Source organism: Mobula hypostoma, chromosome 9 (genome assembly GCF_963921235.1).
Source record: "Mobula hypostoma chromosome 9, sMobHyp1.1, whole genome shotgun sequence".
NCBI classification, from domain to species: Eukaryota; Metazoa; Chordata; class Chondrichthyes; order Myliobatiformes; family Myliobatidae; genus Mobula; species Mobula hypostoma.
The window spans coordinates 115,621,790-115,638,927 of NC_086105.1; the positions used below are offsets into that span (position 1 = coordinate 115,621,790).

The window sequence follows — 17,138 nt, forward strand, 5'->3', positions numbered from 1 at the left end:
TTGTTATAATTGCTTGTCTTTGTAAGCTGTGTATTTTGTGCTCCGAGAGAATCAGCTAGGCTGCCATTGGCTCATCATATCAATAAGAATAACCTACTGGTGACGTACTGCAGAAGGAAACAACATAGCTGGAATTTGGCACCTTCACTTTATCCCATCTTCTTTTTCCAATTATCCTATGACACTAATCCACACACCTCCAACAGGTTATACTGTATGGGAGCCCCTGGGCTCGTGATTGGAAGATCGCTGGACATTAATAAACAAAGATATTTTGCCAGGAAATATTATGTCTGTGCTTAGTTTAGCAAACACTGCCTGCAAAGGTTTATGTTTTATCATTCATAATGGCCTAGATCAGTTAGAGCAGAATTTGAAGGGGATGTTGCGACAATTCTCAAGACAAAGCACAGAGCTCAGTAAAGTCAGCATTAGCAATGAGGATGATAACATATTAGAAATATTATTCAGCTTTGCTACCATGACTGTAGTAGGTGAGGTCATGGAGCTAAATATTAATGCAAAGTGCAAACCTACTGATTATGTTTGCTCATTGATCTGTTGGCATCAACCATAAACTCAATCCATGAAAGGAATACAGTGTATTCTGTCCTCATCTTTGGAGAATTCTTGACATTTCTTTGTTTGTTATTTATTTAATACTTATGAATATACAGTATTGAGCTCAAGTGTGGAGCTCCCCCATCTGACAATGATTTGTCTGCTGTAATGACATAAAGCACATTCCTAATTTATGAAACATAGAAACATAGAAGCTAGGTGCAGGAGTAGGCCATTCGGTCCTTCGAGCCTGCACCACCATTTATTATGATCATGGCTGATCATCCAACTCAGAACCCTGCACCAGCCTTCCCTCCATACCCCCTGATCCCCGTAGCCACAAGGGCCATATCTAACTCCCTCTTAAATATAGCCAATGAACTGGCCTCAACTGTTTCCTGTGGCAGAGAATTCCACAGATTCACCACTCTCTGTGTGAAGAAGTTTTTCCTAATCTCGGTCCTAAAAGGCTTCTCCTTTATCCTCAAACTATGACCCCTCGTTCTGGACTTCCCCAACATCGGGAACAATCTTCCTGCATCTAGCCTGTCCAATCCCTTTAGGATTTTATTCGTTTCAATCAGATCCCCCCTCAATCTTCTAAATTCCAACGAGTACAAGCCCAGTTCATCCAGTCTTTCTTCATATGAAAGTCCTGCCATCCCAGGAATCAATCTGGTGAACCTTCTTTGTACTCCCTCTATGGCAAGGATGTCTTTCCTCAGATTAGGGGACCAAAACTGCACACAATACTCCAGGTGTGGTCTCACCAAGGCCTTGTACAACTGCAGTAGTACCTCCCTGCTCCTGTACTCGAATCCTCTCGCTATAAATGCCAGCATACCATTCGCCTTTTTCACCACCTGCTGTACCTGCATGCCCACTTTCAATGACTGGTGTATAATGACACCCAGGTATCGTTGCACCTCCCCTTTTCCTAATCGGCCACCATTCAGATAATAATCTGTTTTCCTATTTTTGCCACCAAAGTGGATAACTTCACATTTATCCACATTAAATTGCATCTGCCATGAATTTGCCCACTCACCCAACCTATCCAAGTCACCCTGCATCCTCTTAGCATCCTCCTCACAGCTAACACTGCCGCCCAGCTTCGTGTCATCCGCAAACTTGGAGATGCTGCATTTAATTCCCTCGTCCAAGTCATTAATATATATTGTAAACAACTGGGGTCCCAGCACTGAGCCTTGCGGTACCCCACTAGTCACTGCCTGCCATTCTGAAAAGGTCCCATTTATTCCCACTCTTTGCTTCCTGTCTGCTAACCAATTCTCTATCCACATCAATACCTTACCCCCAATACTGGAACATTGTGGCATCAAATCAGAATGATTCAGCTGAACTCATTCTACAACTAATCATTATGAAATGACTTTATAAGGGCTACTGGTGCACCAGTGGCTGGAATAGATATGGCTGAATTAATTGACATCAGTGGAAGAATCTGCTTTAAATCTACGTGATTAAAATATACACCAAATGCAAATAAATTGTGAAAATCTGGATCCACAAAAAATGATTAACCTTTAGAGTCCAGAAGGTGCATCACTGATTATGAAGGAAGAAATATCTACATTCAGATTGTGCATTTCATGTATTCAGAGGGACTGTAATCAAGAACTTTTGTCAGTATCGTGTTGCAGAAGACACGATGGTCAATTTTCATGCAGCGGAACTCTCACAAACAACAATATGATAGTTGTATAAATTTGAATCCACCCTTTTCTCAGTAGTGTGGTTCTCCTGAGCTGCAGGTAACAGTGGACAGAATGCTTGCCCCTACCAAAAACTGAACAGAGAAAAGCAGTGTGTTCTGTTGTTGTGTTTACATAAAATGTGACATATGTGATGGCCTTACTGAGTATTGCATAAAGCTTAAATTTACAAGGTAATTTAAAATTCATTTTGTTTGTGTTTGATTATCTTCAGACACCGTTCTCTGATGACTATGCACTTTAGTATGTTAATGTGAAACAGTTGAAAATGTATCTTGTCATTGATTTACACTGAAATCCTGACATCTTTCTCACTGAAGCAGAACATTGTGAGGAGAGCATACTGTTTCAACTCTCAAAAGTATTTATTAGACTACTGGATAATCTGTGCCCAATGACAGGTCATGGCCTTTAAGGAGTGAGCCTCTTGAAGAATAATGAAAAGGCTCAGGTGACAGGTGACATCTAAAATGTAACAAACCCTGAGTAATTTATAATTGTAAATGAACACCTGTGGTCACAGCTTTGAAATTGTTCCAGACTATGTATTTTGTCTCAAGTAATTAAGCATCTCCTATATGTACATAAAGGAACAATGTAAGTTGCTATATACTGGCCTGGTGGGTATAATGTTATGATCATCTTGTATATTGTAGTATAATATTTATTCAGCCTACTGATAGCCCTATGTGACCACAGATTGATACTAAGGACTAATGCAATTTCCAGAGCATCACTGGGACCATTTCCAACCAATTCCCATTGGCAAGAGACTGAGAATATGAAAGTAATAAATAAATATGCTGCTTTTGTGATTTCCCATAGCATTCCCAGACAATGCTATACTGAGAAAAGTCTTTCCTAGACTTAGAAAACTGAAGGGATGCATTTTGGCAATTAAATGAATTTTTTTACGGGCCTCAACTTTTTTCCTTTGTGACTGAGAATAATAAACGATGGATAATTTCTAATTTGGGTTAATTAATTAAAGCAAACAATATGATTAATTAAAGCAGATACCCATTATCCCTGTCTGCATACTTTCACAAGCGATGGAAAGGAATGAGAGAGGTAGATACAATGTCTCTCACTTTACTTGAATGACGTAAGTTACAATTACTCATTTTGGACAACCTTTCCATGGCAAAAAGTTGTGGTCTTGTGTCTGAGGACATCGGGTGGCTAATATGATTAAACAGACAGAAGTGAATTACTATTTGAATTTGTTGTTGTTGCTTATTTTCCCGGATTCCACTGTGAACCAATTCCTTTATGTCACACCACTAGTTGCTGGAGGGGCTCAGCAATGCTGTCAGCATCCATGCTGAGGAATAACTGGTTGATGTTTTGAGCCGAGACTCTTCATCGGGACGGGAAGGGATGGGGGCAGAAGTGAGAAGAAGGCTGGGAGAGGGGGAAAGAGTATGAACTGGCAGGTGACTGGTAAGATCCGGTTAGGTGGAAGATGGTTGGATGGGGGAAAGGGGGATGAAGTAAGAAGCTAGACATCAGGCATTCAAAAAAAAAATCAATGTGCGGAATTGAAGATGCATCGTATATACTATCATGTAGCAGTCAAGTGAAGCTCCGGTTCATGAAAAAAATTTAAATAACACTTTAGTCAATAGCAAAGTTGAATTACTTCAAAATTTGCCAAATGAATGTGCTCTTCAGTAGCTGCAACACAAGACCAGGTCTATATACTAAGATTTCCATAAAAGATGCTTGTCTCTTTGTCTCTGCTGGAATTCACTTTGAGTCACAGTCTTTTCCTTCCCAAAACTAATTATACTAATTTTGCATTTTCATGATGCAGGCTGGAAAACGTAGTTTACCCAACTCTGAAAAGGCAATCCTTGACATCTTGGAGCATGATCGCAAAGAGGCCTTGGAAGACAGACAGGACCTTGTTAACAAGATTTACAACTTACAGGAAGAAAATAGACAAGCAGAAGAACTCAGGGATAAGGTAAAAGTTCCTGAAGGGATTTGAACACTAAAGTGCTGATACACAGGAAAGACACTATAACATATAATTGGATGACCAAATGATCAGGCACCCAGCCTATCTTGCACATGTCCAAGTCAGCTTACAGAGAAAGAGCACTATATAATAGTGATTCTCATGCCACATAGAAATAGGCATCCTTTGGGTGACAAATAAGAGATCATTTGCAAATTACACCATTTAATGAACTGCTTTGCTAATTTCAACAGTCTGTTACAACTGCATTGTTCCAGGTGCTGGTTTTCTTTCTTAGCAAATCCCTTTTACTCACCAGATAAGTGAAATTGAACACCCTACTAATTGGAATTTATTGTTTTCATTGCTGGCTGCAGAATGCCTTAATTTCCAATAATAAGAATTAGCATGCTTTTAATATGAAATCATACTGTCTCTAATGCTCAAAACTGAGTTACCACTAGTTATATGTGAACCGTTTCAGTATCTAGAGGAAAAAGAGGATTTGGAGTTAAAGTGCTCAACACTGGTTAAAGACTGTGAAATGTACAAGCATCGTATGAACACTATCATGTTTCAACTAGAGGAAGTGGAAAAGGAGAGAGATCAGGTATGATTTAATTCATTTTCACATGAAGTGCGCTTGTATAGATTGTGCCTTGTTCAATGTAAATTGGTCATGTAATTTTGATTGCACTGAGATTTCATCTAAAAGATATATCAGGATATTAATACAGCAATTTTCTCCAAATTAGTGTGACCCAAAGTGATTCACAGTTAATGAAACAAACTTTTTTAAGGTAAAATCAGTGTAGTTGGTGTTGCAATTTTCAGGTTCCTAGCCAAACTCTGCGATACGGTAGTAATTTCAGTTTACTGAAATCCCTTTATGATGGTGTGTCCTGTTGAATGTGGCCTTTACCTGTAAGGGGAAGCTATGCATGCACTGAATGTTTTGTACTGATTTAAATAAATTTTTGGCTTTCTATGCAGTTCACTGTGCCAAACACATTGGGGATTCTACTGAACAAAACAGAACAGGTGTTACTCATTCAACAGAAGGAAAATTTGGCTGAGTGTACAATGAACAGTTCATTGCCACCCATTTTCTATCTGCTGCCAAAGTAGAATGTGGTGCTCAGACTCTCAACATTAACTCAGAATGCTTGTAAAACAGGCTGGTGCATGTACAAGCAAAGATAATCATTTATTTAATGTACCTCATTTTCAAGTCCATTTATTATCAAAGAATGTATAAATTATACAACCTTGAGATTTTCTTGCCCACAAAGCAAGAAACCCAAAAGAACCCAATTTAAAGAAAATAAATAAAAGTGAAAGATCAACACTCGATGCGCAAGATAAAGAAAAAAATACAAGTGATGCAAATAATTGAAGCCAATCATTCCAAACCAAAAATAAGTCCTCAGATCCCAACCCTGGAGCAGCCCAGAGCAGGCCTAATGCCTTGCTTATCAGTTCATCATATTAGCGGGCACAGAGCACAGCAGCCGGGGCAGTCTTCATACCCACAGTGCCCTGGAGATGACCATCGCGGAGAATGAGTGAAATCGGCTCTTGTCCCAACCGACAACCTGTCTTTTTAGTCTATCTGGCCAGCGTTTAAATTGACCCAACGATGGAGCAGCGAAAGGCTCCGCACCCTGGAGAGAGGGTGAACATCGCGGAGAGCGAGCAGAATCAGCTCTCGCCTCCGATCTGGGCCTGCGTTTAAATAGTCTAAACAGCGCATTGTACCTCACACGAGGACCCAGGCACCGCTGCTGCGAAAGGGCTGGGCCAAGACCACTCTGTCCAGTGACCTGCTCTGGACCCAGATTTCATCACCCAGACAGCCCAAAGCCACTCTCAAGCTCTTCAAAGTAGCTTGGCGCCCAGAGTAATCCAACCTCGCACAAGAGCCGGTTGTACAAGCATCAAAATCGAATTTCCTCTGCTCAGGCCCCAACTTCTTCCTGCACACAGAGCAATCGAACCACACACCCGGGCCAGTTGTATGGGTATCAGAACTCAATCTGCATCATTTCATCCCCCAAACTCACCTCGCCGTCACTCACCTCTTCACTGTCTGCAGCGATAACTTAGCACAATTTATTTCAGGAAAGGTAGTTTTAGGGATGTTTTTAGTCGGACTTTTAAGCTTTTTGACTACTAGAAAGCCATCGCACATGTTTGGTAATGCCATCGCAGCCTGCTAGATTTTTTAGATTATATTTCTTCTGTTGGTTTTCAAACAAATTTGTTACTGTCCTTCAAACAAAAAAATAGAGAAAAGAACTTAAATTCAGAATAACCCATTATGACCTCCCAAAACAATTTACAACCAATGAGATGCTTTAAAAGATAAAGCATTGTTGAAATAAGAGAAATATAAAGTGCAAAAGCCATGTAGACTTAGATTGTTGTGATTGAAATGCAGGAAAGTAGTCTGGTGAATTCATCTGGCAGCTGGAGCTTGCTCTAATTGTACTAAGAGTAATTTCACTCAAAGGGAAATGTCATTACAGATCTTCTTTTGCCCTTAGAAATACTTCAAAAGTACAACTCACATCTATTCCTTGGATGCTTCCATTGAATTGCTGAGGGGCTGCAGCTTCAGACAAGTTTGCTTACTGAACCAAAGGCCACTAGGTCAGAAGAAACTAATACTGACTGAGGATAAAATGCCAGTGAAGTTAATGGAGTTGGTTCTGTGCATCGAACAGGCACAACAGTGAGCTTCAACATCAGCCAAATTATAATTAATATGAAGTAATTATTTGCAAGGTTGGAGGCACAATTTTGCCAGTGACAATTCAAATAAGTAGGTATTTTCAAAAGCATGAATTCCATGCTCCCACCTTTAAATAGCACTTAAGATCTCCGCTGATTAATAAAAGCATAAGTACATAGGAAAGTAGCTTTGGCATTCAGTTAAATCACAATTGATGTGCACTGGAACTGATTTTCCCATTTTAGCCCCACACTTTCTGGTCCTATTATCGATCAAAATTATGCTCCAACTTAGTGCTGAGCTGCACAGTTCTAAGTTGAAGCCCACTGCTGGCTGAGTTGTTTCATCTTGGTGTACTTGCGGATACTGTCATTCATGTCTACGCTCATGTGGAGGGTGCTGTCCACTCCTGATTGCTTGCTTGCTTTGTCTTTCAAGTTCACAGAAGGCTAGACACCACTAATTGCCTTGGTTTCTTTGAGCACACGAGCAGCTCGCACGGGGGTGTGTGTGTGTGTGTGTACATAGTGGGCAACATGATATAGATATATATATATATATAGGGCTTCTTTTAATGTCAAGCACTAAACCAAGATGAAAGAAATGTGTTGAATTCCAGAGCTCCACAGAAGTATGGTGATAGTTAAGACATTAACAAGATTATAGCCTATCACTACATTTCAGTGTATAACTGGTACAATAAAACATATAATACTTAATTTAATAATATGACAAAGTATTGCATTGTTGCGCTCACTAATTATCATAAAATATAATTATCAAGCAAGTAAAGAAAAAGATGATAATCATATATTTTACCAATTTAAAAGTAATTACCTACTTACCAAATGCCACCAATGAGAAGTTTCACAATAATTTCCACAAAGGGTCAGGCGTAATATGTGTTCAGGGGTCTGAAGCAACTCTTGCCCTGGTGTCATCTGCTGATCTGTGGTACCGCAGCCATGATGTGACATACAGCTCAGGATTCCACTGAACTGGAGGAGGTCCTGTAGTTTAACAAACATAAGTGATGATACATGATTTATGAGAATTCTTGAGCGTGTTGTTGTTATTATCAAGTTCATCTGACTGAATCCTCTCTGACACTCAGCAGTATTAATAGGAATAACTTGTGAACAGCTCAGTAATGGGCATAAATCTTGGGGGATGTGGCATCCACGATCCTCCACATAATCTCTGAAGGCATTTATTACAGAGGAAGAAGAAAGCTTAAACCTCTTACAGAGAGATGATATTGCAGCTTCTGCATAATTAGGTGGTATTTCAGCAGGCCAGTTATCCTTATCAAGGACACATTTCATTTAGCAGGGATTTATACATACTTTGAGGTTTAGAAGTTTAAGAACCTTTCAAGGATGTTGTCGTGACCATACAGTGCTGCAAGTTGTTTGTAAGGCTAGTAAGAAACTGTAGATAAGGGTTACAGCTCCAGGATTTCACCAAAAACGATCAACTATCCTAATGTTATTAGTGGTATTTTCCCCACCAGCCACCACCCCCTGTCCCCAACCCCCGCTTCTGTAAAATTCCCTCTATTTAATATGCAGCCGCTGTTAAATTCCCCACTTGTTTATTTTGACTTTTTTTTACGGAAGTGCCGGAGTAGCATTCCGGTGAGCTCCAGCAGCACTGCACCCCTGAGCTAGCCATCCAGTTTGTGCTTTGAGCTACATGTGGCACAGTGGCGAAGAAATATCCCTTTGAGGTGCATGATTAACTGCAGATACTTATGCATGATTTACTCAGTGCTTTGACACAGACAGTAACTTCAACAGAGCTTATCAAATGGATTGTACTGATCATGAGCCATATTGTCCCAATGCGCTAATTCACTGTTGAACTTCTTCAAGAATACTTTGAGGGTGTACTTGAAAAGTTTGCGCTGATGTTCTCTTCGGAGGCTTCCCCTTCTTCCCTGGTTTTTCTCTGGCAGGGGCTCATCAAGAGCCTGGTTATGAGGCTTGCCAATCTCAGGTGTGATCTTACCAGAAGAATGTGAATGATTGAAACACTTCCTTGTGTGGTAAACTCACTGCCTGTGATTTTATCTTGCCCTCTTATCCTCAACAATTCTCAAGGCATTCCTTATGAAATTTCTTTCTTTATAATTAGCGGGATGTGAATGAGGCCAATCAAGCCAGCTGAGTAGGTGGAGGTAAGCTGACATCTTGATCCCCTGCACCTCTTCTGCTGAAGGGTATTTGCACAGTGGGAATTCACCAGAAGGGTCACAGATTTCCATGCAGAGACAAGGTGTGACTTGGAGTTGTCCATTTTCCTGCTGCCATTGCTTCTGTTGGTGGTAGGGGGAGATGCTGTTGAACAAGCCTTGGTAAATATTACGTAGATAATACAACCTTACCATCACCACAGTCTTCTATTAGTACTCGGAGTGAGTGTTTCGGATGATGGATGGGCACCAGACAAGAAGCTAGGGTTGACGTTCTTGAGTGTTGGAACTTCACTTGTGCAGTCAAATGGACAGTGCCCTATTAAGCTCCTAAATTTCTGCCTTCCCAATAATTGTAGGATTTTGACTCAACTTGATACAGATTACAACACTTCTGATCTGCTTTTGTGATTCAACTCTTTAGTACAATCTCCATACAACTATCAAGTCTTGCATGACTTTACAGACTTTCATCTACTAAAACATATCCAGTGACACCCTCCCCCACCCCCACGCCCCCTGCAGAAAGAGAGAGGTTTAGCAAGCATGGCTACTGTGGTCGAATTGCCTCCTAGCCAGACTCTCTGACAAATAATTCTTTGGGTACAGTGAAAAGGCTGAAAATGTCTTGTCAATTGAAAAATAAAAAACAGTGAGATACCCTAAATCTATTAAATTTTATTACAAGCTAATGGGTATCTTTTTATATCACAGGTATTACAGAATATTCTATCCCTTTTCAATATACTGTGACCTTCCTCAGTCACAGTGTACTGCAGGCTTGAAGATAATAATTACCAACAGATTAAACTTGCATTCCTTTTCACATATGATAGCCCTATCATAAAGAGTATTTTATTACCTTTTCCAAAAGCTGTTTTCAGCTTCAAGAGTCAGTAAATGCATTGTGGCACTGGTGTACATGTGATTATATATTTCACTCATTCTAATCATCACACTCCTTCCAGGCATTCAGATCCCGAGATGAAGCCCAGACACAATTCTCTCAGTGTCTGATTGACAAAGATAAATATCGAAAACAAATCCGGGAACTGGAGGAAAAAAATGATGAGCTCCAGATTCAGATTGTCCGGAAGGAAGGAAAAATCGTGGCCATGGAATCAAAACTCCGCCGTATGTCCAAAGATACCATTTCTGCAGACCAGGTGAAGTGTTTAAGCAATTTTATGGTTTTTTAAATAATTTTCCTCTTTCCACAACCCTGCTAAAATTTCCATGGTTCAAATCATCCAGTGGTAAGAGCTTTTTAAAAAATTCTTTCCCTGGAAATGGGTGCTGTTGGCAGGAGTAGTGCATGTCATCATTCCTCACTATATGCCATTGAACCTACGCAGTGAAATGACTTCCACAGTAGCTTTAAATGGGAATTCCACAGGAATTTGACTCCACAGCATTGGCAATCCATGATTTAGCTTGTGAGACTCATGGGGGAATGATGGTAATCCCTACTGTGAATGTTGCTACTTGGGGATGGAGATGATGGGTTTTGGAGATGCTGTTAAACAAAGAGGCATGTGAAGAACATCATACCAGAAAGATTCTTGTCCAGCAATATACGTTTTCCAGCTTGTGCTGGGGTACAGGTCATGCACACATTCTTGATATTAAAAAGGGAACATATGCAGGTGGAATCAAACATAAAGCTTTATTTCAAGTCGTCATTGAAAGCACTGGGGTTCCTACCCACCACTTCTTACACATGTCGCTGTGTTCAACAGTAGGGAGCTTTTCTCAGCTTGTTGTAATCACGGATATTACAAATAACTCATTCAAGAATGTCTATAAACTAAAATTGTCCACAGTAATTTATGCCCGTTTGCATTTACCACATTTTAATCAATACTCTCCAACATCCTTTACCCACTTGTGCAGGAATTTTTATATCAAGGGCTTCAGGTTTACATTTCAATCTTTCGAGCCCTTTTTCTAATCATCTTACTTTGATTTCCTTAACCTCACTATCCCAACTGTATTCTTCCCTGCCAAATAACACCTCAGCTGGCTCTGCTGCCTTGCAGTCTTGAGAGACCCTTCTTCTGTCCTGGGGAACGTAGCCCATGCTTCTAGTTGCTATCCAACTATCAGTGCTTAATATGTGGATGCTGATTAGCTGCAGTATCAGATTCAGAATTGGTTTCTTCGATCCCCACATCCCACTCAGCTCAAGTGATCTGCTGGCAATAAAATTGATGCTGTTGCCATTACCAGATACTCATTATTAACGTCTTAGAATCTGCCAGCATCCAGGAACTGAAATATTATGTCTGACAAGCAGTTCAGAAGCTGAGTATTTCACCCTAAGTTGCTTTATCTTTTCAAATTAGAAGTGAAATTGAATGTTCTCTATCTGTTTGGTGGTTTGGGAGCAGCTTCAATAACATTCAAGGAACTCTGCATCATCTGGGATGCTCTCCTGTTTGCTGATGCTCAGTTTAGATCTTAACTCTGCTCCACAACTCATTGGAGCCTTTGTCGAAATGGTAACTGAGAAAGACTGGTTGCCCCAACAGCAAGTCAGAATTTGACTGTGTGTGGTATGAAGAAACTCTAATAGAATTGATGTCAATGAGAAGCAAGGGGCAAACAAGGTGAAACGTTTCCATTCTTTGGGGTCATATCTCAAGCACGGAAAATGCCTGTGATTAGTGGAATTAAATCACCCCATTCCCAAGAACTTAACTTTCTTGAGGGAATAGTTGTGACTATTTTTAATGGCTTCAATGAATTTTCTTGCATTAAAAGGTCAGAAGTGCTAATGTTCACTGATGATTGCATAATTTTTGCTCCATTTGCAACTCCTCAGAAAATGAAACTGTGCCTGCCGGCAAATTCTGAACATTTATGTGTGGGCTAATAAGTAAGAAGTGACCTGTATGCCACACAAGGGACAGGCAATGACTATCTCCATCTCCAACTATTTACCCATGGCTTACATAAATGTTGACACCAAGTTCCATCACTGTCACCCTCCTGAGAGTCATGGTTGACCAGATACTGAACTGCACTAAGCATGTTAATATTGCGGTGTTAAGGGCACATCAATGGTTAGATAAACTCTGGTGAATGAACTTCATGGTGAAGCTTGCATCCTGTAAGTGCATTGGAACATAGCACAGTACAGGCACTTTGGCCCACAATGTTTTGCCAACCCCTTAAGATCATTTTAACCTTTCTGCCCTGCTCAGCCTATCATCCATTTAGCTATCTAAGAGTGTTTACATTGCTCCTAATGTATCTGCCTCTGTCACTCTCCCTGACAGGGTGCTCCACGCACCCACCATTCTTGCCTATGACATCCCCCCCGCCATATACTTGCCTCCAGTCACCTTAAAATTATGCCCTCTTGTATTAGCCATCAGTATTAAAATGAGGTTTTCTTCACTGAATGCCATGTCACCACCCTTCACTATCATATTCCTGCCCTTCATCCCCAAGATCTATTGATTGTCCAACCTACGTCAGCAGGGCCTTCTCCGCCCAGAATGTCAAAGGGAACAGATGTATAGGAGTACCACCACCTCCCTATTCCCCTTCAACTCACACACTTGGCCGTGTCTTTCCATATTTAAACCAAAGTGCAGGATCTCCATTCCTAACTTATTTGAGCAGCCGTCTCCCCTTCCCCCACCACCACTCCGCAACCCTGTCTCCCTCAGATCCCACCGTCAGCTCCTGGGCCCTCAGAGGCTCCATCTTCCTCTCACCCCAACCCTCCCCTCTCCACTGACACCACCAGCCTACCTCCCTCTCCCCCCTCTGATCCCACTTCTCATCCGTGCCGGGTCTCTACCATCCCCTCTGACCTTCAACTCTCTGAGGCAGAACGCTCTATCCTCAGTAAGGGCCTTACCTTTGTCCCCCTTCGCCCACACCTCAGCGAGTTCCGCATTCGCCATGACGCTGAACTCTTCTTCCGCCGGCTCCGACCTCAAGCCTACTTCTTCGGCAAGGACTCTCCCACCCCCACCGATGACCCCTTCTCTCGTCTTCAACCCTCCTCCTCTTCATGGACACACCACTCTGGTCTTCTGCCTGCTCTGGACCTCTTTATTGCTAATTGCTGACGGGACATCACCGTCTTGACTTCACCACACCTTGTTCCCATTCCAACCTCACTCCTTCCGAACGGTCTGCTCTCCACTCCCACCGCACCAATTCTAACCTTACTATAAAACCTACCGATAAGGGAGTGCTGTTGTAGTCTGGCGTACTGACCTCTACCTTGCCGAGGCACAGTGACAACTCGCAGATATGTCCTCTTATTTACCCCTCGATCATGACCCCACTAAGGAGCAACCCTGAATGGTTGCAAGAGATAAGGTGTAGGGACAGGTGTAGCGCTTACGCTTAAGGACCCCAAACAGTCCTTCCAGGTGAGACAACATTTCACTTGTGAGTCTGTTGGGGTCATCTATTGCATTCGGTGCTCCCGGTGCGGCCTCCTCTACATCGGTGAAACCCGATGCAGATTGGGGGACCGCTTCGTCGAGCACCTCCACTCTGTCCGCCAAAACAGACAGGATCTCCCAGTAGCCACTCATTTCAACTCTGCTTCCCATTCCCATTCAGATATGTCTATACATGGCCTCCTCTACTGCCATGATGAGGCTAAGCTCAGGTTGGAGGAGCAACACCTCATATACCGTCTAGGTAGTCTCCAGCCCCTTGGTATGAACATAGAATTCTCCAACTTCCGGTAATTCCCTCTCCCTCCCTTCCTGTATCCCTATTTCACTCTACCCCTCCCCCAGCTCCCTCATGGTTCCACCTCCTTCTTCTACTACCCATTGTTTTCAAGGGCTATGATGTCAATGCTTCCCCTCCCCCACCTCTTTGTCTTTCAAATTACTGGTCTTTCAACTGAAGCTACAAGCATTCTTCAAATCCTTCCCCATCTTTCGTTCTTCAGTCCTGACGAAGGTTTCTGGCCCGAAACGTCGACTCATCATTTCTAACTGATGCTGCCTGACCTCCTGAGTTCATCCAGCATACTGAAAGTGTTGCTTTGATCACAGCATCTGCAGATTATTTTGTGTTTCCTCCAAACTAAAGGTGTAGCCATGGGCACGCGTATGGGTCCTAGCTATGCCTGCCTTTTTGTTGGCTTTGTGGAACAATCCATGTTCCAAACCTATACTGGTATCTGCCCCCACCTTTCCTTCGCTACATTGACGCCTGCATTGGCGCTGCTTCCTGCACGCATGCTAAGCTCTTTGACTTCATTAACTTTGCCTCCAACTTTCACCCTGCCCTCAAGTTTACATGGTCCATTTCTGACACCTCCCTCCCCTTTCTAGATCTTTCTGCCTCTGTCTCTGGAGTCAGCTTATCTACTGATGTCTACTATAAGCCTACGGACTCTCACAGCTATCTGGACTATTCCTCTTCTCACCCTGTCTCTTGCAAAAATGCTATCCCCTTCTCGCAATTCCTCCGTCTGCACCCAATCTGCTCTCAGGATGAGGCTTTTTATTCCAGGATGAAGGAGATGTCCTCCTTTTTTTAAAGAAAGGGGCCTCCCTTCCTCCACCATCAACTCTGCTCTCAAATGCATCTCTCCCATTTCACGCACATCTGCTCTCACCCCATCCTCCCGCCATCCCACTAGGAATAGGGTTCCCCTGGTCTTCACCTACCACCCCACCAGCCTCCGGGTCCAACATATAATTCTCCGTAACTTCCACCACTTCCAACGGGATCCCACCACTAAGCACATCTTTCCCTCCCCCCCTCTCTGCCTTCCGCAGGGATCACTCCTTACATGACTCCATTGTCCATTCATCCCCCCTCCCCAATCCTTCCCCACCGATCTCCCTCCCAGCACTTATCCTTGTAAGCGGAACAAGTGCTGCACATGCCCTTACACTTCCTCCCTCACTACCACTCAGGGCCCCAGACAGTCCTTCCAGGTGAGGCGACACTTCACCTGTGAGTCGGCTGGGGTGATCTACTGCGTCCGGTGCTCCCGATGCGGCCTTCTATATATTGGTGAGACCCAACGCAGACTGGGAGACCGTTTCGGTGAACACCTATGCTCTGTCCGCCAGAGAAAGCAGGATCTCCCTGTGGCCACACATTTTAATTCCACATCCCATTCCCATTCTGATGTGTCTATCCACGGCCTCCTCTACTTCTGGTTGGAGGAACAACACCTTATATTCCATCTGGGTAGCCTCGAACCTTGACTTCTCTAACTTCCATTAATGTCCCACCTCCCCCTTGTACCCCATCCATTATTTATTTATTTATTTTTAAAAGTATATTCTTTTCCTCTCTTTCTTTTTTCTCCCTCTGTCCCTCTCACTATACTCCTTGCCCATCCCCTGGGCTTCCCCCCTCCCCCTTTCTTTCTCCCTAGGCCTTGGGTCCCATGATCCTCTCATATCCCTTTTGCCTATCACCTGTCCAGCTCTTGACTCCATCCCTCCCCTTCCTGTCTTCTCCTATCATTTTGGATCTCTCCCTCCCTCTCCCACTTTCAAATCTCTTACTATCTCTTCTTTCAGTTAGTCCTGACGAAGGGTCTCAGCCCGAAACGTCGACTGTACCTCTTCCTAGAGATGCTGCCTGGCCCGTTGCGTTCACCAGCAACTTTTATGTGTGTTGCTTGAAATTCCAGCAACTGCAGATTTCATCGTGTTATTTGAGCAGCACCTGGACCACAACAGATCAAGGGCAAGGTTCACAATTGCCTCCTCAAGAACAATGAGCCACAATGAATCCCAGCTTTCAAACAAAGCTCACAACATATGAAAGGCTTCAGCCGAAGCATCTGGCACCTATGAAATGGGAGAAACTAATTTCAAACAAGAAGGGAACACAAAAAGAAAATACTTTTTCACAGATAGATGCTAGGAATACTAACAGAATTGCTAGAAGAGGCACTTAGACAAGTACGTGGGGTTGGAATTATACCATGTGCAGGTAGATAGGATTAGTTTAAATTCGGTTGGTATATACATTATAGGTGGAAAGGGCTGTTCGGTTCGATGTTATATGTCTGCACACTTGTGTTTAACCTCCTCTGCTCATATGATCGATTCAAAAGTCCCAATTGCATGCTTTAGTGCTAAGTGGTGAACCTTTGCCAAGAGGTTCACTGAATTAAGTTAGAGAATAGGTTTTCTATCAGTGTGTCAATTCTTCAACTAGAGCTAAAACACTCAAACGTTGGCTATTGCATGTTGGCTGTCAGTACAATACATAACCCTGATCCTTCCTTACTGCCATACTCGACTTCTTAATCTTTATTATGATTCACTAATTAATTTAAATATTTTATGGCCACATCTGTACAATGATACTTCATTCACAGAAGACTATAATAATAAGCAATTAAACTGAAGCAAAATGGAAGAAAATGGTGCATTCTTAAATTTGGGTTGATACCACTTCAAAATGATTTTGTTTGGTTATCTATCCACAAACAGAATAGCCATATATTTCAATTGGGGGAATAGCAAACACTATCTGCTTAAAACAAAGCTCTTCTTCGCAATTTTCCAACATTTGACCAATTTCAGTAAGTGCAGCGTAAAATATATTACTGTTTCAGGAAAACAATTTATTTGCCTCTTGAAATATTTAAGCCAGCTCTGTAAGTATCTTAATTGGGCCTCAGCCTTGTCTTTGAATCAGAAAGTTTTTGTAAGTTTCACTCCAGAAACATCAGAGAATTTAATATTTTGACTCATAGATGTGTCATTGTTCAAGATCCTGACGAAGGGTCTCAGCCTGAAACATCAACTGCACCTCTTCCTAGAGATGCTGCCTGGCCTGCTGCGTTCACCAGCAACTTTGATGTGTGTTGCTTGAATTTCCAGCATCTGCAGAATTCCTGTTGTTTGTTGTCATTGTTCAAGGTGCTGTCTTTTAGATAAGGCATTAAACCAAGGTTGCTTCAGACCTCTTAGCTAGATTTAAAACATT

The 17,138-nt window shown here is 42.3% G+C and overlaps 1 protein-coding gene across 2 annotated transcripts in view; it reads left to right on the forward strand.

The window, feature by feature from the left end:
* card11 (caspase recruitment domain family, member 11) overlaps positions 1 to 17,138 on the forward strand; it is a 328,314-nt gene that overhangs the window by 196,755 nt on the left and 114,421 nt on the right. For both annotated transcript variants that reach the window (XM_063058962.1, XM_063058964.1), the window contains exons 6-8: positions 4,114 to 4,266; positions 4,745 to 4,870; positions 10,157 to 10,354. In XM_063058962.1, the coding sequence (XP_062915032.1) occupies positions 4,114 to 4,266; positions 4,745 to 4,870; positions 10,157 to 10,354 (477 nt within the window). The remainder of the gene's footprint in view (positions 1 to 4,113; positions 4,267 to 4,744; positions 4,871 to 10,156; positions 10,355 to 17,138) is intronic.